The sequence below is a fragment of the Denticeps clupeoides genome, chromosome 3 (assembly GCF_900700375.1).
Source record: "Denticeps clupeoides chromosome 3, fDenClu1.1, whole genome shotgun sequence".
Lineage (NCBI taxonomy): Eukaryota > Metazoa > Chordata > Actinopteri > Clupeiformes > Denticipitidae > Denticeps > Denticeps clupeoides.
Genome location: NC_041709.1, coordinates 18,319,631 through 18,344,744, shown reverse-complemented (window position 1 = coordinate 18,344,744; position 25,114 = coordinate 18,319,631). Strand labels below are relative to the sequence as shown.

The 25,114-nt window shown below is 41.2% G+C and overlaps 2 protein-coding genes across 2 annotated transcripts in view; one reads left to right on the top strand and one right to left on the bottom strand.

The window, feature by feature from the left end:
- The first annotated feature begins 2,662 nt into the window (after positions 1-2,662).
- Positions 2,663-7,424, top strand: opn6a (opsin 6, group member a). The gene is made up of 6 exons (XM_028971706.1): positions 2,663-3,237; positions 3,896-4,101; positions 4,716-4,815; positions 4,962-5,066; positions 6,100-6,323; positions 6,687-7,424. Exons 1-6 carry the CDS (start codon positions 3,108-3,110, stop codon positions 7,206-7,208), a joined length of 1,287 nt encoding a protein of 428 aa, XP_028827539.1. The 5' UTR covers positions 2,663-3,107; the 3' UTR covers positions 7,209-7,424.
- Positions 7,425-7,627: 203 nt separating this feature from the next.
- The window catches only part of strn (striatin, calmodulin binding protein), a 33,300-nt gene continuing 15,813 nt past the window's right edge, over positions 7,628-25,114 (bottom strand). Inside the window, exons 2-18 of the mRNA XM_028971705.1 lie at positions 23,735-23,838; positions 20,659-20,732; positions 20,119-20,197; positions 18,744-18,914; positions 18,482-18,617; positions 17,738-17,894; positions 15,792-15,896; positions 15,233-15,376; positions 13,958-14,094; positions 13,433-13,605; positions 12,705-12,752; positions 12,281-12,402; positions 12,040-12,207; positions 11,792-11,938; positions 11,425-11,526; positions 10,501-10,587; positions 7,628-10,413 (exon numbers count right to left, since the gene is read on the bottom strand). Of these exons, the coding sequence (XP_028827538.1) occupies positions 10,244-10,413; positions 10,501-10,587; positions 11,425-11,526; positions 11,792-11,938; positions 12,040-12,207; positions 12,281-12,402; positions 12,705-12,752; positions 13,433-13,605; positions 13,958-14,094; positions 15,233-15,376; positions 15,792-15,896; positions 17,738-17,894; positions 18,482-18,617; positions 18,744-18,914; positions 20,119-20,197; positions 20,659-20,732; positions 23,735-23,838 (2,124 nt within the window). The 3' untranslated portion in view covers positions 7,628-10,243. The remainder of the gene's footprint in view (positions 10,414-10,500; positions 10,588-11,424; positions 11,527-11,791; positions 11,939-12,039; positions 12,208-12,280; positions 12,403-12,704; positions 12,753-13,432; positions 13,606-13,957; positions 14,095-15,232; positions 15,377-15,791; positions 15,897-17,737; positions 17,895-18,481; positions 18,618-18,743; positions 18,915-20,118; positions 20,198-20,658; positions 20,733-23,734; positions 23,839-25,114) is intronic.

Genomic DNA, 25,114 nt, shown 5'->3' with positions numbered 1-25,114 from the left:
GCAACAACTGATGGAATGGTGTAAGGTCAACCATCTATTTCTGAATGTGGACCAAATGAAAGAGATGATTGATGACATCAGTGGGCAGTGGTGGCCTAGCAGTTAAGGAAGCGCCCCCGTAATCAGAAGGTTACCGGTTCAAATCCCAATCCGCCAATATGCCACTGAGGTGCGACTGAGCACATTTCGTTGTGTGTGCTGCAGTGTTTCACAATGACAGTCATTTTACTTTCACTTTTTTTCACTTTCATGACAATGTAGGCACCACTCTCCCCTGAACATCAACGGATCTTGTGTGGAGTTCCTCTGTGTTCATCTAGAAAAGAGGAGAACCTCTCCTTAAATCTCAACACCAGCTCAACAGCCAAGAAAGTCCAGCAGCGTCTCTACTGAGAAAAGTTAATCTCCCACCACCCATCCTCACCACCTTCTATAGAGGGACCATTGAGAGCATTAATAAAATTGTTATTTCTGTCTCTTCAATATCCACAAATGCCTATGCATTGTAATTCTTTGAAATGTTAATTTAACTGTTTGTTCTTTATATGTAATGGACAGAAAGAATAAATGTGAATCAGACGCTGCTCTGTCCCTGCACTAAAATAGTGCATCCTTGGGTGATCCTTTTGCTGCTGTTCAGCACACGCTTGATGGACAAGGCTGACGCACCTCCTGTGGAGATACATAAGATCTTATCCAATCTCTTCACATTTCATGTCTGTCAGGGGCAGTGATTGAGTCATTCAGCATCTTCATCCTCCACGTTTTTTGAATGATGGTCTGATGTTTTTTTTTTTTTCATTCTCTCTGGGAATACATGCATTACAAAGGTCGTCAAAAAACATTTACAGCACACTGAATGTGAATTACAGTGTTTTATGTGTGGGGGTTTTACGTGACTAGATGTGTTGTACCTGTGAATATCAATTCAGTCCCTGCCATTCCAAGCCAACCCATCATATAGGCAGTGTAGGTGAATGCTAGGGGCACAGTCCATCAGTGCATGAAATTATGGGGATATATCTATAGTATAATACTAGTTACACTTTTTTAAGACTGTTTGGTAACACAAATAATGCCACCTCTATGAGTATTGACACAAACATTGTGGTTAAGCTTTCCATGTAAATTAGCATTTGCTCCTAAACGAGAGGAGGTTGTAAAGGATGAGCCTGAAATCAACCAGATGATCCAACGCTAGCCAGCACTGAAAGCCAGGTTTGTGAATGTGTCCTTTAATGTTTTTTTTTCATATTTGTTTTATATACATCATGTTCAGAGAGGTTTATTTGTGTTAAAAAATAACTCTGCCTGAATATCAAAACTGAGCATATTTTATATTTTTCAGGTTTACCTGGAGTTTAACAGGATTGTTGGTGGAAATTATTTGGTGTTCTTGATGGGTTGTGTCCAATTTTGTCCCCACCTTCCCTTGTGGTATTTCTCTATAAGGACAAATAAACTGATATAAGAAATATTTCCTTTGTTCCACATTCAAGTGTGTTTTATACCTCTTTGCAGAGCACTGAGCCAACAGCCATTAGATGCCTTGTCCTGAGAGGTCTTCCAATCGTTCTTGGAGATGATTGCAAAATACCAAAAATAACCCAAATTGGGTTGTTTTTAACCCAGCAGTTTTAGAGTGTGTGTGTATCAGGAATGCATATCAGGTATGCATTCTACTATACCATTTATATATGTCACAAAGAGGGAAGAAGGAGCAATTGCCTGTTTCATTAGCATTAGGTACAACAGGACTTTTGTTGACCAATGCATTTGCATTCTGTCTGTATGTCAAACACGGGTGTGCTCTCTGTGTCTGTTTGAATGACTGAGCTGTGTGGGTCTGCGTCTTACCTCAAGACATTTTTGTAAACTATTTACCAAATGATTCACTGTGAAACTATTTACCAAATGAGTTTGTGAATATTCAGTCTATTTTTTTAATGTTCAGTGATTTCCTGTCCTCTTTCACGCTGCTACATTCATATAGGTACAGCGTGGAGCAACATTGAAAGGATTTACAGAAATATTTTGTGTGTGAATAATTTCAGAACAATGCCCAAAAATACTTAATTCTAGGGGTCAGCATGCTGCAATATAATATGTTATCTCATTTTTATATAGCTAGATGCATAGATAGACAATAACTCTGATGTCAGAAAGTCTCTGATTCTAGCAAATGGACCATTATCTCGCTCATTTTGTTAAGCTTATTTAGGTGGGGTATTATGCAAGTTGGGTCCCCTCACTTCCTCCTCTCCTGCTGATCCAGGGCTTATGTCTGTGACTGAGTGTCACCCCTGCGGGGACGGTGGCAACCCCCAGCTGAGATAATCCATGAGATTTTGTAGTACTTGCCCTAAAGAATCCATGTGTCACAGCCCAGACTATCCTATTACCAGACCAGTAATGGCTGCATTGCTGAACCATTCAATGGCACGTCCTCTGAGTGACATGTCCACCTCGCTCATTTTCGTGGATATCTCTCTCTGTAAACTCAACAACAAACAAAAAAGTGTCCCCTTAACTGTCTAGATTTTATCACACTCCCATCAGTCTATAGTATTGGTCCACAATTAAAAAAACAACTCGTCAGCAGCGGCACTTGGCTGCCAGTCTGACCTCTGATGAATGGGTTAGCATGGGTGAAACTTCTTAATAAAAATATTATTTAATAAGTGAAGAGATGACGAATAAAGAAGGTTTGCTATGTACTGCGGTTGGACTATGCAGTTATAACGGTTCGTTCAGATGAAGCTATTTGTTCATTTGTAGTTATATTGCGTATTTATTGCATCGAATCACTCTTATATATAAGTTGAGAATAAAGTTCGGTGAGCATTCTGATTGGGCGCGCCGCGTTCAGCACCACGGACAGCAGCGCAGCGCCGAACGAAGCGGGGATTACGCAGGACACACGCGTCTTGGTCGCGGTCAAGAAACAGAGAAGGCGGGCTATTTTTAGCCGGGATTTGCACCCGCGACGAGGAAAGGCAGCCTGCGCCCGGCCGCAGTGGCCCGAGGGTGTCGGTGCGGGCGGGGACCTCCTCGGCTCCGCTCCTCATTCATGTCCGGGCTGCTGTGACGGAGCGGCTGCAGGTGAGATGGCGTTGAGGGTCCCGCCGCAAGTAGTCAACATTCCTTGGAGGAACAACAATTTCAGCCTTATGAGTAAAGACCCGCCTCTGTCGGACCAAGGGGAGACAATCATTGGCGTCTACCTGCTGGTATTAGGTGAGTCGGTCCCATTCTGTTTTTAGTGTAAATTTCAACATACAGTTCAGATTTCCGATTCGTTTATTCACGTCTTAAATAGGCCTATTGCTGGAAGCTCAAGTTCATTAAATTGCTTTCTTAATTTTGTCTGTGAGATGCAGTTATTCAAGATTCCTGGTTTATTTTAAGTCACCCACATTAGTGGCCAAATCCACAGCGATGTGGAAGGCTGAAGCAAATAAGTTTCCTTCACTCCCAAAGCCTGGCTTATGTCCAAGAACACAGGATAAGTAGCTCAGAACATTGGGTGTCTCCCCTAATTTCCATCCTGTCTAAGCTGTAGGTTCTAGGATGACCAGCCAAGCTAAGATGGCTGGTCCTTGACCAAACGTCCTGTTTGTTACACATGCACTGGTAAAACAGATGTTCTATTGATTGATTCTATTGATGTTGATATGCATCAGATTTGACGTACAGTTTTCTGGTTCCTTATTTACTGATGCAAGATGTAATTTTTTTTTAGAACATGACTTTCTTTATGTTCACTTTCCCCTGACAACATTGTTGCTGTGAATCTATGCTGTGTGATTATGTGATTATTAGCACTCATTCACACATAGAGTTGAAGTAATAGATTAAAAAAGGATCCGGTTGAAATGTATGTTTGGTGCTCTAGGCTGGCTGTCCTGGTTTGGAAACAGCGTGGTCATCTTCATCTTATTCAAGCAGAGGAAGACGCTGCAGCCGTCCGATTACCTCACATTGAATTTGGCCATTTCTGATGCCAGCATCTCTGTTTTTGGGTATTCCCGAGGAATCCTGGAGATCTTCAACCTGTTCCGGGATAACGGCTACCTCATCACCTCAGTTTGGACATGCCAGGTAAAGGGTGAAGGGTTTTTTGAAAGCACAGACCTAAGAACAGACAGAGGAATGCTTCCTAAGCAGTCAGTTTACTGAAAGGAAGGAGCCAGCTTTTGTGCGGTCACAGCAGACAGGTCAGAATTTGGAGAAAAATATATTCCATCATGGTTCAAAAAAATTATTATTATAAATTATTATATATTTACCAGTTTGGCTAACCGCTGTCTTTTCTCTGGTTTGAGAACATAAAAACCTAAAATACACCAAATGCATGGTGAGAGTTCTCAGCAGAATATTTGATAAAGGCACATTGGAGCTGATAATTGGGCTTCTATGAATAACTCTGAGCCACAGAAGTCCAGATAAAAGCCTTGTCAGGTCATAATTAATTTCTCTCAAATGCAGTCCTACCTCGCCGACCTCATCCATCAGTGTATGGAGGTCTGTCACTACAGGCACTGCAGTGAAAAGGCTGCAGCTGACTTCCAGATGTTATTGACATTGTCATTAAAAAATGAAGGGCCTGACGCCTGTTCGGTTTGAGGAAACAGGGTGGTGACTTTGTAGTGTGTGCCCAGTTCAATGGATATCTCTGAATATCTCACATGCAGTACATTTTTTTTTTTTTACAGGTGGATGGCCTCTGCACATTGCTTTTCGGCTTGGGCAGCATCAACACTCTCACGGTCATCAGTATTACAAGATATATCAAAGGATGCCACCCAAGCAAAGGTAAAACCTCACTGATTGGTTTGACCGTGATTAAAAGTCTTACAGACCTTAACATTGTAAATAATGCTAAATTATGAAGACAATAATGGGAAATTTACTCTGACAAAAGGAACTTTTTTAACCAAAGCCCTTTTCCCCCTGTACAGCTCACTGTATAACTAACTGCACAATAGCTGTGTGTGTGGTCTTCATCTGGGTTGGAGCTGCATTCTGGTCAGCAGCACCACTGCTGGGCTGGGGCAGTTACACAGGTGAGTTGGAAAATGAGAAAAATGGGTTTTAAGCCTTTTAATTATCCCTTTCGTAACTTATATTATTATTATATTTGAATCTTAGTGGGCACCCAAGATTTACATTTAGATACATAGAAAAGCTCCATTAGTGTATTGGTGACTGAAAAATGTTCCACTATATTATTCATGACCAATATCCATTTAGCTGGTCCATTAATCCACAGTGACTTCCATTGAATAATTACAGGGTGAATTAACAATGAAATGTGTCTCTTGCATTTAACCCATCACCCTTTGTTAAGCAGTGGACAGCCATGAAGGGTGCCAGGGGCAATGTTAAGTAGGATTTGAAAGAGTTGGGTTTGGTATAATCATAGAAAATGGTGACCAATTAACAGTGTTATTGGTGCCCAAGTCCCATTTATGCACATGGGCAGAAGAGCTGCTGTAAATTGCTGAAAACCTCAAACATGGAGATATGGAAATGTTTACCTGATTTGATTAATCACATTCTTTTTTAGATCATGTGGCCAGCTGGGTAGCTCTGCATTATTTGTCTGGGGGAGACATGGCACTAGGATACACTATGGAAAGATACAGTGTGATGTTCTTGGAAATTCATTTTTGATGTTTCTTTTGAAACAGCCTACCTTCCTTGTTTCACAAAAATAGTATTCAGTGAAGCAGGATAATGTGCCCCACCCCACAATGGAGGAAGATTTTTTTGAGAAGGATGAACTTGTTCTCCACATTTAACAAAACCAGTCAAGGATTTGGTGGATGGGCAATCCATAGGAAAATTACTATATATTACTGCATACTATATGCAACAGCTGCAGAAGTGTTAAAATGGTGAATCTTAAAAAATCCAATGGCAATGGTGGGGGTGAAGATGACAATTTCCCTTACATGCAGAAGCTCACAAGCCTATTTGGTCCCATTTGCAGTGCTCCTTTCTGATGGTAGAAAAAAACAACTGGGTTAACCCTAACCCAGAGATTTATTGATATAAATCCCCCCTCTTCGGGTTTTTTTCTGCTCCATTTCATAGATCGAGGCTATGGAACATGTGAGATTGACTGGTCCAAGGCCAACTATTCCACAATCTACAAGTCATACATCATCTCCATCTTCATCTTCTGCTTCTTCATACCTGTCCTGGTTATGCTCTTTTCCTACATCTCCATTATTAAAACTGTGAAGAGGGGCAATGCCATGTCGGCTGAGGGTGACCTCACAGACCGGCAGAGGAAGATTGAGAGGGATGTGACTATTGTGAGTGCAAAATATCTTTCTTGTTCAATGTTCCTCAGTCCTAGAGGATTCTAAACCTAGAATTTAGTTCACTTTAGTTAAGATGATTGCTGATTTCTAAATAATAGCTTTCTAACAATGATGTGAGTCATTTGACATCATCAGACTTCTGCTCTCTGATGACTTCAGTGTGGAATAAATGTATTAATTTACAAAATCCTTCATGACTAAACTACTCCACACTGAAATACTTTATTTAAGACAATATTTGCTGAGCCAATGCTTATATTAAATTTTTTATAAGTCAAGGAACAATTAGCCTTTAGATTGTCTCATTGCACATAACCTTCAATCCTCCCTTTTCACCTTGTTGCCGTGGTACAGGTCTCCATAGTGATCTGCACAGCGTTCATTCTGGCATGGTCACCATACGCTGTGGTCTCCATGTGGTCGGCGTGGGGGTTTCACGTGCCCAGCCTCACCAGCATCTTCACGCGCCTCTTTGCCAAGTCTGCCAGCTTCTACAACCCCCTCATCTACTTTGGACTGAGTTCCAAGTTCCGCAAGGATGTTAGTGTGCTGCTGCCATGCACTCACGATGGCAAGGACACAGTCAAGCTCAAACGCTTTAAGAACCTTAAAGCTAAAGCTGAGGCTGCTGCCACCGCAGGTAGGTCCCCGGCCGCCCCACAGCCCAGAGAAAGAGAGTGGGAGGAGGGTGGGCTGGCCCCATGTGTGGGCCCGAAGGAAAAGAAATACACCACTCAAGATCTGCCCAACCCAACCCCTAGTCCTGACTCTGGAGTCGGGAGCACCCCCGGAACTTCACCTAGGGCCAATCCGGAAGTGTATGTCATTGACTTACCTCACTCAGAATCTCCTGACTACGAGAGTGACAGACTCTAAATTACTCCTCTGGTATTTCTTCTGTATTTATTTTTTCAAATTATTTGAATTATTTAATTGGATGTAGCTCTTAACTGTTCCATGGTTACTTAAAATAATAGGAATGAAAAACCTATTTTTGTAAAAATGTGTATCAGACTGTTTTCTAAATTCTTCACATTTGTGTGAATGAAATATATTTTGGTTCTTATGAATAAAGAAAATTGTTTGCCTTTATTCCCCCTGCATAAGGGGACCTCAGTGGCATCTTGACGGTTCTGGATTTGAACCTGCAACCCTCTGGTTATTTGCCTGCTAGACTACTGCTGCCATAGGCAAGCTGCAAAGAATGTAGTTCATTCCAAGTTAACAATATTTCTGGTGGGAAAAGTTGACTGGTTGACCACGCTGCTACCCAGAACAAGACAATGCATGCAAGCTCTGAACCAACATTTTCTTTTATTGTTATTGATAAATGTCTATCTGCCATCTCAGGGGAAAAAAAAGGAAAAAATAAAGTAGAATAATCATAATAACAATAATTTTAATCAAGTATGTACATTGAAATTAGCATATTTATCAAATTCACATGATCTTCCAAGGCTTTCTTTACAACTGCATTTTAAAAGGGCATCGACTTATTTTTACAGACATACATGGCACACCACACAATGAATCTATTTATCAGTGTTCATAGCTTGGTTACAATAATTTTGTACATACTTCTGATACATGTTTGTAGTGCTTGCATAAATACACCACTAGTCACAAATCTGAACGTGTAGTGAAAATGGGATTTTGAACTTTGATACTGACACCATAACTCTTGGCAGATTAACATATCTGCACTTGTTTGTCATAAAAGCACCATCCCACACAAACTGCCACTAACAGTATTTAACCTCATCCAGGTCGCATCTTAAGGTAAAGCCTTTCAGCTTTCCTCACGTGTCCATTCCACTGAGCTGTGGTGGACGCGACCTTCTTTCGAAGGCCATTCCGCTGTTCCCCATTCTGACCAGCAGGGGGCAGTGTCCTCACCAGTGTCCCATTCACAATGACTAGGCCTACCGGACTGTACATTCACCACCACAAGAGCGAATATGATCTACTGTGCTGACTCAATCAAACGTTTAAATAAGAAACTAGTAAATATACATGGCATTTATAAATAGATGTTCTAGCATTACTTTAAAACTATACAACTCCCACACACCCAATTGCCAAATTTGTATTTTTGTGTCTGTGTTTATGTACAACAGGCAAAAAATTCTGGACATTTCCAATTCTTCTTTGACAAAAAAAGGTCTCCGGTGAAAAGAGATTCTGAAATAATTGAGAACTAAATTTGGTACATAGCAAGAAAAATTTATGTAGTTTTTTATGCATATGCCCCCAGATTAATTTACTATTGTTTTTAGGATTTTCTCAAAGCATTCCATCTTTAGCTGTCTAAGATGGAGGTTAAAAATGGCAAGCCTTCACCCACAAAGAATATTCAATCATATTCAAATCTTGATGCACTATCTATAGACTGTAATTTAGGGGGTTAAATTTTTAAAATAATAATAAGCAGAAGTTTAAATAATATTGAATACCCTTTTAATTCTTTCTTAGAAGAATTAACCATAACCATAATCCAAGTGCACATATACATTTTTGGAAACTGTGCCTCAATACTTTTTGAAGACAAACATCCAGCCACAAACGAACACTCTTCCCAGATGGGAGGCATCACTGTTTTCAAGTAAAAATCAGAGAAATAAATTCTCTTAACAGAAAAAAAAATGATCCAGTTTCACTTGGTCACCAAAATAAGGAAAAAAACAATTCTTCCAAATTATAGATAAAAATATATATATTTGAATCAGAGACTACATACAGAAATATTTAACTGACTTATCCCTGTGGACAAGGGAGTCGGGTTTTTGTACAAGTTCAAATCCACTGCATTAAGTTTAAGAGATCCAATTAATTCTTGCTCACACCAACTCTTTTAAAGACAAAAGCTGACAAATTAATAATTATAATTTGGCCAAAATGACTAACAGTCAATAAAAAAAAAATACTTTTTTCCGTTCAATTTGAGCAAGTAAATGCTGATGCTTGGAAACTACTAGTGTACAGTTTCAGTTGCAACTTGTTAATGTGGGACACTGCCCTAAAACTGAGCATCTGAAGGTTTCATTTTGGTGGAACAAAGTTTTTCAAAAACACAGGGATGCTGACACACACTTTATGATAGAAAACACCACCTGGTTCATTTGGTTCATGTCATGTTTACAGGACAGTGTGAATTAGTGAACCTCAAAGCTATTAAAAAAAAGAAATTGTTCAAACACTATTTGAAGCAAAAGGCACATTAAACATCAGATAACTAAAGATGATGAGTCCCCTGTGTGGTTGTGTGTTTGTTAAGGGGTGAGCTGAAATCAAGAATACAGCAACATCAGCCCATTACCCATTAACACAAATTAATAAATGGAAACAGGAAGGAAATACTTATACAACTACAATGGCAATGCAAACAATAGGAAGCCCAGTTTCCTCTCTGATGGGGAGGGGCTCATGGTTAGTGTACCAGCAGCCCTTACAGAGGAAAGGAGGGATCAAGGGAGGGAAAGAGACCCCACTCCTTCAGCCCAATATGAAAGTTGCTGTTCAAAATAAAGAGCTGAAACATCCTGGATCTGGTTTCCTGTTTGCCCATAATGAAGCTGGAGCTTTAGACTAGCCAGTTAGCTTCCATAGCTGGGGCAAGGGGTATAGATAATTGTTGTTCTCCATGGCAACCAGGCCTGCCTGGGTGCTGTACGTGCGTGTGAGTGTGTATGTCGGCAGAGACGGTCTTTAGTGTTAAATCTGGCAGAGATCACAACCAGTACGTATGTGTGTATGAACTCTGAAACTCAGAATAAAAATGCACCATCAGATTTCACCACCAACTCATTGTACATCAACAGACACAATCATCTTCAGCCCATCCTCACTCCATACAGTTTTCTTGGTGGGGATGGAGGAAGACCTAAGTGGGGCCAAAGTTAGCAGGTATGGGGTCATACAAAGACCTTTGCGAGGGCGTCAGCCCCAGCACTGCCAATAAAACACTTGCTGGGGTGGAATGCCACGGCATGAATGGATTCATCAAACTTCTTCCTGTGTGCAGTGAACTCCTGAATGCACGTTTTACTCTCCATGTTCCACAGTCTGATCGAACAATCATGACCTGGGAAGTTAGAAGAACATGTGAAATTTGAGCTCCGCTTATTTCACAGTATATTCACATTTTAAAAATAATGCCAGAAGTACTTACTGCCAGACATGAGGTACAGGCCATTGGGGTCCACTGCGAGGCTAGTGACAGCATCAAGGTGGGCAACCATTGAGTGGATCAGCTTACCTGTGGAAAACATACATTTTGGAAAATGCAATACCCATATGCACATGCAACAAGCACAGAAATGTCTGCAAAGGTAAAGCCTGTAGTATGCGTATGGTGTTAGTGAACCTAGATATGCCCACCAGTGACACTGATAAACAGAAACTAATGTCTTCTATAGTTGTTTTTTCCCCACATGTATTTTTTATTAGCAATTATGGAAACACACTATTATGTGGAAACCCAAGCATAGCATTGTTTAATATTACAGTGGCTTCAAACTGTCTGGTTGTGGGCCTGATAATTGTTGTACTATAGAGGTAGTGCATTGGGCGTGTTTGCCAACGTTCTCAAGATTTACAGAAATCCCTTCTGGCTACTCAGCCTCTCCAACTGATCCAGAAGGCTGCAGCGTGGCTTGTTATTAACCTTTCCATTTTTTTTTTACTATACCACTGCCTTCCTTTAGCTGCCTGGAAGCTTGACCCGTCCCTACAAAGCAAAGGAAGCAGGAAGCCGCAGGACCTCCTACCTCAAGATCTCTCATCACTCTCATCACACCAGGCAAATCTCACCCCATCAACCTCTGTGTCAGAGCATGCACAGAAACTAAAATCTGTGTTTCCAGTTTGTTCAAGGTGAAATGACCAACACAGTAATTAATTCATGTGACATTTAAAGCAGTGACAGAAACGCAAATAGCACCAATGCTACAATTTCAATATTCTTGCAGGTGCCCCATGCCATCATTGGATGGATATTGCTCACTGAACCCTCTAGGACAAGGGATGGAGACTCATGTCATAGTTTTTTTTTTTTCGTCTAGTAGATCTGTAGTGGCCCATCAGCCAACAGTACCTGTGTTGTTGTCGTAGAAACGGATGTGGCGGTCTTCCTGTGCAGTAATCGTGACTGGTAAGGTTGGATGACTCAGAATTTTGTTGATGTGGCAGAGGGCATCTGAAGGAGGAGATGCAGATTATGCAGATACTTCCATTTCTTAGCAACAACATAAAACAACACCATAATAATGTGCATGAATGCAATTCTGGAGAGAGGTAATTACAGACACAACCGATCCAAGACATGAACATTTCATGTGTCACTTGATGGTCTAATGGGAGTGTTTCAGGTCGTCTCTCACTCGGTCACTATTTATAACTGTAAATCCAGATCTGGATTTTTTTTCAAAATCCAAACACTTTTATCTATTTCAGTACATTACCAGTCTCATCAGGCATCTGTGTCTCCAGACTCAGCACCAGTTGCTGTGTCTCCATGTTGAAGATGCCTATTTCCCCAGTGTTGAACGCTGTTACCATGTAAGCAGGATCACTACAGACAAGATCCACTGAGGTGGGGATCCCCAGATCTGAACAATAAAAGCAAACCAGACAGACAACCATCATACTGTGCTGTAATTACTAATTGGAATGCTACTTCCTCTTCCATCTGCTGAAATATGAATCACACCTTTGTTCTGGTTAAAAGTGGTGAGTGCTGGGGAGGTCTCTGCAGCATTCCACAGGCATACAGTTCCGTCAGCCGAGCAGGAGAGAAGGCGGTGGTGGGCGGAGCTGTAGACCAAACCCCACACTGAGTCAGAGTGTCCACAGAGAGCCCCACGGAGCGCTGAGGGTTCTGGCACAGGAGGGATACAATACAGTGACTGCTACTGAAAATAAAACATCGATCAATACAGAGCAGCTCATACCATATGAGTCATAGGGGTCGATGTAGGGGTTGGGGGTATTCCAGCTCTGGATTGTTCCATCCACTCCGCCACTGAAACACTGGTCACCATTGGAGGTCATGACCACGCATAGAACTGCACCCCTGGGCAAGAATTTTAAGAATTAAAATTATTAACCATTAATGCAAGCCAGTGCACATACACAATCTCAAATGCAGACAAACATCTGGGTATGGGTGATCATTCAATTCTGATTGGCTGGTGTGCTAACATTAGCTATGAAAACAGGTATCGGTAAACAGTGACCTGCAGAGAGACCATAGCATTAGCATAGCATAATAAGAATTTTAGCCTTTTTTAGTCTTTTATTAAACCACAAGATGTATATAAAACGGAGAGGGGAGAAATACAGATTGAAAAGCATGACTGATGTCGCTGTTCTCACCTGTGGGCTCGGAACGTGTAAATAGGCTCCACATCTAGAGCTGCACACCTGAACAGAAGAGAAGAGAGAGCAGAGGCGGTGAAAATAACACTAGACAAACTAATGAGCGAGCCACTCCAGGCACTTGTGTATTCTCTTCACCCGCTTCATCACTGCTGTCAGACAACCACGAAATCAGGCCACCAGCCTCATCAGCGCTCAGCTGGAGACCAACGCAAATGTTCAAATGATGCAAATTCCGCATCAGCACCAGTGGGACCCAGGATTAAAGAGGCTGACGGCAGAAAGTCCACGGATCTTCTTCACCAGCTCTTATTCTGAATAGTTTTTGTTTTTTTTACAAAAGCATATGAGGAACCGTGCACTATATCAATAATGCAATGCCGTGCAATGATTGGTTTGGCTAATGAACTCATCAGGAGAGTTTATTAACAATTACCTAATTTAGTTACGTTAGAGAAAAAGATGGGTTCTTCTGGGTTCAATTCTCTGTGAAGTTGTCAGGTTCTACTCCTGTTTATGTCAGGACAATTGATAACATTAAAGTGGCTCCTGTTTACCAGCAACTGGGAACAGGATGCATCTGTCCAAAGCTAATCCTCACATTTTTCCCCCGCTCCTCCCAATCCCCTTCGAGTTCTAAATGAAACTAAATTATCTCAGGCATTTCAGAAAATCAAAGTGTGAAGTCAAGTTGAAATGATGGTGGTTTTGAAAGTGCTCTTTACTTTTTGGTTGGTGCAGTCTTCTGAAGATTCCACATTTTGAGTGTGTGGTCCTCTGAAGCCGTGATGAGAACTGGTTCCACTGGGTGAAACGCCAGACCGCGGATGGAGTCAAAATGACTCCTGAGGGTGAACTTTGGGTTCCACGTCTTCCTCAGGTCTTTGTTTCCACTGATCTGATTACACAAAAACGGAGTGGCGGGGGGAAAGGACATATGAATGTTTAAGGCAGCTCACAGTCATTTCATTAGATGTTCAATGTGATCACATCTGTTATGTTTTGAAAGTGAGGGGTCCAAAACCTTCAGAGACCATAAAAAAATACAGATGATTTCATTTTTGAACAATCAGATCAGCATGCTCCGAAGATTCTGAAGCTAAAATGGCCACCTGTGGAATTATCCAATGTGAGTGTTAATTGGACTGATTTTACAGGGGCCTTTTATTTAAGGATTGAAAAATGAAAATAAATATAAACATGTTGAAGCTTCTTGGAAGAACAACGGGTCAGATGGTGGCGCTACTCACATCATAAGCCATGGACTCAGCCTCGTTGGCAACAGTCAGGCCAGCAAGTTCCCCAAGACCTAGTACACTCTCTAGGGTCTCATCTGCCCCCATGATGAAGGATTTTCCAGAAGAGGGAGGGAAAGTCATAGCCTCCACTACAAAGCACACACACATTAAAGCCTTAAAACAGGATTGATATGCACCACTCAGCCATAAAGCAGCAGTAATTCCATTGGACACAAGGGTCAGCTGGCTGTGTGAAAACTGTGGCTTTGAGTTAAAAAGTAGGTCAGACGACTTGATTTACCATTTTGATACATTATTGTCTTAATTCAAGAATCAGATCATTTCTAATCTGGGACAAATTCACGGTTTTTGATCCTGTTTGAATAAACGAGCCATATATTAAAGCATGAACTACTACTATGTGATAAATTCAGCACCGTAAGCATCAGGAACTTCCAGACTGTGGAAGACTCAACTGGGAGACTTCCATATAAATGAGCAGAAGGGACATTTTAAACTCCTGTCAGCACAAAGTACATTGGGGACTTTTGTGTCCATAAGATGTAATGCTGGAGATGTTTTAGAAACATGTCTATTCTCAGCACTAAGCAAGTATGCACAACTGCAGTTTTAATGAAACTTCCTTCAGGAGAGTTAATATCACATTTCTGAAGGATGAATGTGATTAAAGCTTTTATTTTTTTATTTTACAAACTTAAATTAATACAGCATAATTTTTTTTGCTGGTTCGAATCGCCAAGGTGCCACTGAGCAACACACTACTCTCCGGGCACCTTTCATGGCTGCCCACTGCTTACCAAGGATGATGGTTAAAAGCAGACAACACATTCCTTTGTGTCACTGTGTGCTGTGCTGCAGTGTTTCACAATGACAATCACATCACAAAAAAAAATGGAAGGGGTGGGCAGATAGGCTGAAACATTTCACTTTTCAGTTTAATTTTAAGCCAAAGTGTTGATAATGTCTTCAGGGTTCAACACACACAGGGTCCAAAGGGGTCCCTGAACACTGGAAACGGCAGTGTTTATCAAAAAAATAAAAGCTCCCCAAATACATTTGATGTGTGGATTATTTATTTATTAATGAATGTTTATTTGGTCTGTGTGTGTGTGTGTGTGTGTGTGTGTGTGTGTGGTAATTTCCCAGTGGCTAACAGACTTACAATCCCTGAGCAAGTGTCTCCAGGACTTCACTGTCCCCATAACTACTGATTAAACAGGGGTATCTGATAAATGGCGTAAATATGTGTGACACAGAGAGAAATACCTTCATCAGTACGCCCCAGCTCATGCTCACTGAGGCGAGGGATGGCGGGGCGAGAGGGTGGTGAGACTGGTGGCTGCATGGAGGGGAAATCTTCTCCATCACGGAGATTAGACAACATATCCTGGAGCTTTGAGCGATTGGGCCCTGCGAGAGAGCGAGAAAAATACAAAGACAAAGAAATGAATGAATTAAGGGAACCAGTCATTGATTTAAGTGCTTCCATTTTAATTTAGTAGTTGCTCAGAAACACAACATCAGTAAGAGTGGGGTTCACATTTACAACTTGAATGTGCTGATAATTAGGTAACTAACATCCTAGTGTACAGTGGACATATAAACAAGGATGGGAGAGAAACACAGGTGCATGCTGGGAGTGGGTGCATTTTAAGCTTGTATGGTGCACATGGTTTAACATATGAATCATCGAATAAATAAAGAGAGGGACAGAAGCACAACTGGATGTTCCACGGTCCAAACACATCTGTAAGAAATCACAGAAAAACTACACACACACACACACACATACAAAATTAAGCATGAATGACAAAATTCTACTTACTCTTCACTCCCTTCTTGCCTTTCCGTTCTTTCCGATACTGTTCCTTTAGCCTTGAGATCAGATCCTGATCCACATCCCATGCCTCTCCTGGGGTTTCTTCCTTCTCTGCACACACACAAGAGGCTCTTTAAGAAAATAACCTAATTTCCCCATCTTATAATTTCCTGAAGTAACAGGAAATTAATTAATTAATAATTGAACACAAATGGAGGGAATTTTTTGTGTTCTTGTATTGATAAGAGAAGTGAAATCCTTGAATGTGGTTGTGTTTTCATGATTCTGCTGTAACACACATCAAGGCCAATTGCCTTCCTGCGCAACCAGTTATTGTACTCTAAAAGAGGAAAACTGTGTTCACAGTGCAAAACTAACTGCTATATTCTTTTTATGTTAAAATCAGATTATGTGCACATGTGCTACAGCAAATCACTGCCCCAGTTGAGAACAGGACCTCCATGAATCACATCTACTAATCACTTGAAGGTGAAAGTGAAGTAATTTTCATGGTGATGCACATCAAGCACAGCACACGGTGACACAACGAAATGTGTCCTCTGCATTTAACCATCACCCTTAAGTGAGCAGTGGGCAGCCATGACAGGCGCCCGGGGAGAAGTTTGTGGGGGCGGTTCTATCTTGGTCTCATCAGACCATAGAATATTATTTCTTACCATCTTAGAGTCTTTCAAGTGGTTTATAGCAAACTCCATGCAGGCTTTCATGCGTCTTGCACTGAGGACAGGCTTCTGTCGGGCCAGTCTGCCATAAAGCCCAGACTGGTGGAGGGCTACAGTGATGGTTGACATTCTACAACTTTCTCCCATCTCCTGACTGTATCTCTTGAGATCAGCCACTTTGGGTTCTCCTTTACCACTCCAACCAAGGTTCTTCTCCCCCGATAGCTCAATTTGGCCAAATAGCCAGCTCTAGGAAGGGTTCTGGTCTTCCCAAACATCTTCCATTTAAGGATTATGGAGACCACTGTGCTCTTAGGAACCTGAAGTGCAGCAGAAATTTTTGAAATCGTGGCCAGATCTGTGCCTTGCCACAATTCTGTCTCTGAGCTCTTGAGCGCAGTTCCTTTGACCTCACGATTCTCATTTGCTCTGACATCCATTGTGAGCTGTAAGGTCTTATATAGACAGGGGTGTGACTTTGCTAATCAAGTCCAATCAGTCCCATCAAACACAGCTGGACTCAAATGAAGGTGTAGAACCATCTCAAGGACAATCAGAAGAAATGGACCGCATTTAAAGCAGGTAAATAGTACATAATGTACATTTAAATGATTTTAGCAAATGGTTTCAATATAACACAGAGTGAAAAATTTAAAGGTGTCTGAATACTTTCTGTACTCACTGTTTATGCCACTGGCAGTAGCTGCCTGACATTATTGCTTAGGCGAATGGATTGGATAGTGGAGGTTAAGCTTAATAACAACTGTAAATGAACAACTGTTAATGTGATTGATGCATTTGGGTTTCTTCACTACAATTCAAAGTAAAACTGTGTTTGCTCCGGAAAGCTTTGTGACACTTTATTTTTGATAATGTAAAAAAAAATAAATTATAAATCTAACACGACCACAATACTGCCTTACATTGGAGAAAAAACACATTACCCAGCATGCCATGTCTTCATAACCCCACTGTCTTTGCACAAGCTGTAAAACTGCTTGTTTCATCTGAACTGCATATTTTCATATGTTGGTCTAATGAATATGATTTATGTTTGGAGCTTTTCTGGTGCACACTGCAGTGTGCTAACAGCAGACTATTCCCTCTGCTGTTACCATGTAAACAAAGCAGAGGCGTTGCTAGGTGATGGGCTGAAACAGGTTTGTGTATTTTTGTGTTCAGCCACTGCCAGGTCACTGTGTGTGGTGGAGGGGGAAAAAAGGCATGTTGCTGTGGTATGATGGGAAACTCTGAGGTACTCTCCCTTACCCCAGTCCATGGCGTCGCTGGTGCTCTGCAGCTCGGAGGAGCTGTCTGGCTCGTCGGCACTTGCCAGGAAGTCAAATCCTTTCATCACTTCTTCTGCATCTGGGTCATCACTAATGTCTGCTGAGGAGGAGGAAGGAGAAACCTTCTTCCTCACCATCTGAAAGAGAAAAGCAATGGAAACACACAATTCTAACAACGTATGTTGAACTTTAAACATGTGTTAGCAATCCCTGTTAGAAGCAACAATCTTTAAGCCCAAAGCCTGGTACTACTGAGAATCCAGAGTGGTTGGCTGGGTGTGTGTGCTGTGAATGTACATCTTGGTGTGGAGAGAAAAGAAAAAATGCTGATTTGGAAAAGCATTTGAAAGTGAAAGTGAAATGATTGTCATTGTGAAACACTGCAGCACAGCACACTGTGCACAGAATGAAATGTGTCCTCTGCTTTTAACCATCACCCTTGGTGAGCAGTGGTCAGCCATGACAGGCACCCGGGGAGCAGTGTGTGGGGACGGTGCTTTGCTCAGTGGCACCTTTATGCTGTTTGTTTCATTACATAATTAAGAGAGTGGAATCAGGGATGGTAATTGAGGACCAATTCCTGGATGGAACTGAAATTCTTTTCATGGTGCTATTATTTCCAGAATCTATGTATCTGAGGTTAGGTGTAAGTTAGGTAGTCACATAATGCATCTGCAAGTTTTTACTAAAAATATAGATGCAAAAACAGGTGTGTATATCTCACAGTGGCCAGGTCTATGATGCTCCTTTCCCTGCCTTCACTGTCATCATCTTCATCATCATCGCTGAAGTCCGCCACAGCTGTCTCTATGAACTTAAAAGCCTCCAGCACTGATGCAGTATCTGACATATCAGGTTTACTAGAGAAAGAGAGACAGAGATAGAAAGGGAAAAAATAAGACTCACAGTCGACATCGATGACATTTAGTAAAACCAACTCCACACATTTACAACAGCTTATTGGCTGCTCCTCTACCAACACTCACCCCATCACAACACTGTCCTTAAGAGGCATGGGCTCCGTGCCGTTCACCATTGGCTCAGTGTTCCTGTCTCCTGGCCGCTCACCTGTGTCTCCAGCCAAACCCAGCAGCGCTTTCACCCTCTGGGACTTCACATCCAAGATAGTGTCCGTGTAGCCCACTTCCTGTAGGTACCTGCACATCAGGGGACAGGACAAAAAGTATCAAGGGACCCGACAATGTTATGGCTAGGATTCAGTAATGGCAAACTATCATTGGTTATTACATACTGCAAAACACACATATCTAAACAGGAGAGCAAGACTGCAGTAACAATCTGTAACAGTCAGACTGCTACAGCAACGAACCGATAACAGCGCATCCCACACAACTGCTTTCCAATCCTCACAAAAAATTTAGACTTGATAAAACAAGCACCATGCTAAAATGACACATTTCTATTAAATTTATTTTAAATGACAATCAAATTACATCTAGAAACATACCTGTCTTGGTTTCAGTCTGGAAATTTGAAAAAAAAAAAAAATCAAAAATTATTAAACGCAACAAAACCGGGGCAATCGTTCTGGTGCTGAGCTGTTTAATAAAGCTGCATCTTTAGCAGCAGCTTTAAGAGTGAACAGTGGGAAGAAAAAAAATAGAAGAAAGAAGGAATGAGTGATCCCCTCCGTCTCGTGCTGTACCAGCCTCGACAGGGACAGGAAGGCCGAATGCACAGACACAATCCACCATTCATCCCTCTTGCTCGCTCGCTCGCTCCCTCGCACACACACACACACACACACAGACAAATAAGTCATACGGTCTAAAGTTATACACTGTAGCTTCATAGTAGACATTATATTTACTGATCATTAAAATGTGTGCGCATTTAATAAATAAAAACAAATTATTTCTATGATGCACAATAATACACAGAGAGAACAGGCTGCATGGCATATTTGCTATTAATCTGTCTGTGGTGTTAATGTCAGCTCTTTATGCTCTTCATGAGTGCTAATATAGAGGTGTGGGTACACTGCTCTATGTCTCTCACATTACAATAGTCATTGCTCATCTTCAGGGTCTCTCTCGGTTTCTTTCTGTCTTAAGTGAAATGATTGTCATTGTGAGACTGCAGCACAGCACACGGTGACGCAACAAAATGTGTCCTATGCTTTTAACAAACAATGAAAGGCGCCCGGCGAGCAGTGTGTTGGGACGGTTCTTTGCTCATTGGCACCTTGGAGCCTCGGGATTTGAACCGGCAACCTTCTGTTTACGGGGTCCCTTCCTTAACTGCTAGGCCACCATTGGGCCGACTACAGGCAATCACACAATATGCAGGCTTAAGAATAGCATAGTGTGTGTGTGTGTGTGTGTGGGGACATGTACTCACTGTCTCAGCAGCTGACGTCCCTGTTTCCAACTGAGTTGGCTATTGGGAAGTTCTGGAAGCTCCTTTTCATTCCCATCATCTAAAATCACACACATGCAGTTACAGCACAGGAAAGTAAAACTGTACTTTGAACACATTTGACTGCTGATATGCAGATTCTGCACATATACTTAAAACATAATTTATTTTACTAGTGTTCACCTTTATCAATATCTTATCAACAACATCCTAGCAGTCATTATAGCCTAGTGGGCTAGACACTTGCCCATAAACCAGAAGACCCAGGTTCAAATAAATAGCAGAAATGTAAAATGTGCATCCATGTGAACGAGAAACTGATGAACCAGTTTACCCAAAGGGTGTTTGTTATATAACGTTGGTGAACATGGCTTGACCGTGACAGCCCATCTTTACACAGTCTGTACACTTTTGTTTTTGCACTCTGTGGAATGCTGTGAACATGAAGTGGGCCTGACTGAAAGGGATCAATAAAAGTGAGAAGAGGAGAAAGAGAATGGGGGTGAGTGGGCTGCGCTTCACCTGAGTCATAGCTGGGAGGTCTCATGTCTGCCTGGTTCAGCTCGGTTCCATACTTAAGCTTATGGTACTTCGCCCTGCGGGGGAGAGGAACTTTAAATAAAGGGGAGTTTTAAATAAAGGGAGGCAAAGAGATGGGGAAAACCGAAAGAAGTTTGGTAACTAAAGACAGATTTATTTTCAATGTTTTATACCAAAATGTTTGCTGTACTCTTGGCGGTACTGGCCAGTTAATATTCATAGCTGCTCTGTCTAAGTGGAGTGGAGTTATTTTTCTTAATATCCTCCCTTCCTGCGTCTTTGACTCCATTCATACATACAGACATATGCAAGTTCAGGCAAGCCATAACAATTGATTGCTCAAGCACTTTAGAACAATGAAGAAAAGAGGAAAAAAAACAATAAAACATTAAAGCACAAAACATAAATGAAGGAGACTTGAACAATATCTGGGATGTCCTTCTGTTTGCATATGGGTTTTGTGAAGCTTTAAAAAGCTTTTGTAAAAATTGCCTATGGAGCTAACTTAGATTTTCTTGCCTCTTAAATTGAACTTTAAGTCAACTCTTTTTAACAGCATCAATAACCATTATCTGATCTGTAAACCTGTGGACATGATGGGAAATAAAATATCCAGCAGCCCTGCTGGGAACAGAAAGGTGACTTTGCCCGTTCTTTTCATGGCCACAGGGTGCAAATGTGTTGTCATCAACAAAGCAGTTGACACATCTGCAGCCACGGCTGTCTGCTGCGCCCTGCAGGAGTCGACCTTTGCCCTCATGGAGTCCTTGTCCTGCCACTCAGACAACACCCAGCATACAAACATTTCCCAGGTGGCAATTTGCTCCTGAACATTCAGAGCCATATTTGGTCTAAAAAGAGATGGGTTTATGGTGTACGTTAGCTGATCTACACCCATGACTTCAGGCTGCACAATTAATGTGCTTTGACTGTTGGACTCAGGTCGAGTACAACAACTACCAAATCCTTATTTGGCCTTCATTATAGATTAATCGAAACAAAATTAATATTTCAAAGTGGTTTTATAGACCTGCTTCAGGATTTATTTAAAAAAATAGATTAAATCAAGCAAGAACCTCTTGCTAGTTTTCTTTATCTTGGAGAAAAAAAATACAAAGAACAACAAAGGGAATTGACTGTCATTGTGATACACAGCACAGCACAGCACATGGTGTACATAACGAAATGTGTCCATCTCCCCTAGTGAGCAGTGGGCAGCCATGACAGGCGCCCGGGGAGAAGTGTGTGGGGACAGTGTTTTGCTCAGTGGCACCTCAGTGGCACCTTAGCACTTTGGGATTCGAACCGGCAACCTTCTGATTACGGGGCCTGTTTCTCTACCACTAGGCCACCACTGCCCCTTAAATACCCCTTTATCAGGCAGAAATTAAATGTATTTGATGTTTATTTAATGTTAAATTATGTTTGTTTATTAACTAAATTAAAAAACTGAGAGAATCCCACGGCGATGACTGACTGCACTCATCACAGGTCACCTACATCCTCATTCAGGACAATATCAACATGCTCCTGTCAATACATCACATTTGCAGATTAGCCCAAGCAGTGTTGTCTTGTGGTTTCTTCCCAAAGTTATCCAAAAAGCATCCAATACACATTTTCCCCAAAAAAACAACACAAGAATGCCGAATTTGCCAGTACTGAGTACACAATCCTGACTCCTCCTTTATATGTCTTTAGGTTATATGCGCATAATTATTTTTTTTTCAAAGAATTCTGACTGCTGAAGAAGTTAAAACATTCCTGAATACATACAATGCAATATGAATCAATACACAATATGCATGCATATATTCCTTATACACAATTTACATTCATAGCTTTAACCTGATTGAGGATAAAAATGTTTTAAAAAAAATCAATTTAGTATTTAGTTACACTGGTACAGTATTTTGGTCAATGGTATGTTTCATTTTATTTTAACATTGACCAATCAAAAGGTCTAAAGTTAAATATGATTTATATTCTGTAAATTGAATGCTGTTCAAGATGCTTGAATGCTGTGCTGAACAGAACACCAGTGAACCAGACCAAAAAAAAAAAAAACACAGCCTTTCTGCACTGTTTGTCCCATGCCACAGAAAAAGTTTGTATTTAGAAACCACCAAGGACAACTTACATCAAGTACCTCAAACTCTAGCTTTCAGAGAGCAGGAGGTTTTAATAGATGATATTATTAGAGTGTGTACCACAGGATTTTCATTACAAAATCAATAGCTGGACACTGGTATCACATTACAGTTATTCAGTCAACAGTAGCATTTGTTAGAACACACTATGTTATGAGGTATGAGAACCTATGAGAACCGATGATTCCACAAATCATCCTACAGGCTCCAAGCTTCAACATCATATAAATGAAAACTACATTCAAGCTCAGTTAAAGTTTAAATGAATAAGCAAGGTTGAGATGGTAAGAAAATGTGTGGCTTTCCAACAGCCGTGGTTGGAATTCTTTCATAGAAAGCCTCCCCCAGACAGGGCCTGTTCTCATCTGCTGCGGTGAGGTCACAGCCCTGAGGTTTCAGTCTTTCTTCGTCGAGAATAACAGAGATAGAAAGAATAATTCTTAACTTCACCGAAGCATGAGTCACTTGTGATGAGAGAGAGAGAGAAGAATGTGACAGCGACAGAGCAAGAGAATCAGAGAAAAAGTGTGAAAAATATAAAGGTTTTAATGGCTCTGTATAAAGGAGGCTTTGCAATTGTTGGTAATATAGAGAGATGTGGAGGTTTTGACAGAGGCCTATATCTTTACGGTCGCAATGATTACATTTTGGAGGGAAAAAGTATTACAAAGTTCCAGATCATTGATAATCTTGGGGGCAAGTAAATTTTCATCAATGAAAAAACAAGTCTGGAAAAAAAAATTGGAAAAGGGAGCTGCCAGCTGAACCAACTGAAACCATTAAAACCCAGAATATCACATTAATCCCAAAAAGAGGCGGAGTTTATGCAGACAAAAAAAAAAAAACTCGCCAGAAAAGGTGTTTGTATGTGTCTGTGTGGTTGGACCTAGTTGAGAGCACATCCTCACCTCTCCTGTTTCAGGGCGTACTCCAACATCTTGATACGCCTCACCAGGTCTTTCTTCAGGTTCTCCTGGCCTTTACGCTCCCCTTGCAGGAATGCAATCTGGGCCTGAACACAAAGAACAGACAGGACTATCAGTATATCAGCCTATATCATGCTGTATTTAAATACATTACATCTAATACATAAAAGGCAAAGTAGTCAGTAGATAAAAAATGTTACTAACAACTACTAATAATGTCAAATTCAAAGTGCAGTAGAACACCAGACACTGAAGCCATTTCAACACAATAGCAAATAAGTAAATCTCTTCTCCTACAAAACACAGTAAACATGACGCCGCACAATTTCTGAATTTCTGACCCAATCTGCAGGGTGACTTCTGCACTAATACACGGAGAGAACAGGATTTCGTATCACCCCTGCACACTACTAGTAAAAAGTTTGGACGCACCTAATCTGTGGCAGTTATGGAGCTTAAGATGGATGCCATTTTCAATACAATGTAAGAAACATATTTAGTATTGTTGCAGCAATAGAAAGTGAATGTTTAATTAACCCCCCCAGAGTCGCCTCTTTTTACATTCACGGCTGCTTTGTTCATTTACAGCATTTATCAGACACCCTTATTCAGAGCAACTTACAATCAGTAGTTACAGGGACAGTCCCCCTGGAGCAACTTAAGTGTCTTGCTCAGAGACACAATGGTGGTAAGTGGGATTTGAACCTGGGTCTTCAGGTTCATAGGCAAGTGTGTTACCCACTAGGCTACTAACACCCTCACTATCGTCACCATAAAAAGCTGATTCATGACATTCTCATTAGCATGAGTGAATGATAAGAAAGTGTTCAACATAAAGATTCAGGGCTTTTGGGAAATGTCATTGTCTGGTCAATTGAAGCCAAGAGTGTGACAAGCTGCAATCACAGTAAAAGCTCCCTGCTTTGGAGAAACTTTTTTTGCCTTGTTTCCTATTGTCTGTGTATTATATAACCTCACATGTTATTTGTACTTCCCTGTGTCTTCAGTTGTGTTCTATAAAGTAAAAAATGCGAGAGCCATAAATGCATACAAACGTTTGTCCATCATTTGGGCTCTCCCCTATGGATGGAAAAGGCATCCACAGCTGCAAGGACAGGAGTGACAGAAAATGTGAATGTGTCTTTTACTGATATGATCAGATAATGGTAGGTTGATTTCCCCAACAGCATGCGTTTGAGTTTCACTGAGACTACGCATTGAACTTCAAAACCATCATGTTGAACAGACCTGCCTCAAGAGACATACCCCATGGGGCATTTAGAAGGTGGAAGCCCCTCAAATCAAAATGGACCTGAGGCATGGCCCAGATCAAAGAAGACCAGCCAGCTGTGATCTTGCCCA

Excerpts from the sequence above, each read along its gene's own strand:
- opn6a (XM_028971706.1), top strand. The coding sequence starts at position 3,108 with ATGGCGTTGAGGGTCCCGCCGCAAGTAGTCAACATTCCTTGGAGGAAC. Across the intron at positions 5,067-6,099 it reads GGGCTGGGGCAGTTACACAG|ATCGAGGCTATGGAACATGT; the intron begins GTGAGTTGGAAA and ends TCCATTTCATAG. Across the intron at positions 6,324-6,686 it reads TTGAGAGGGATGTGACTATT|GTCTCCATAGTGATCTGCAC; the intron begins GTGAGTGCAAAA and ends GCCGTGGTACAG.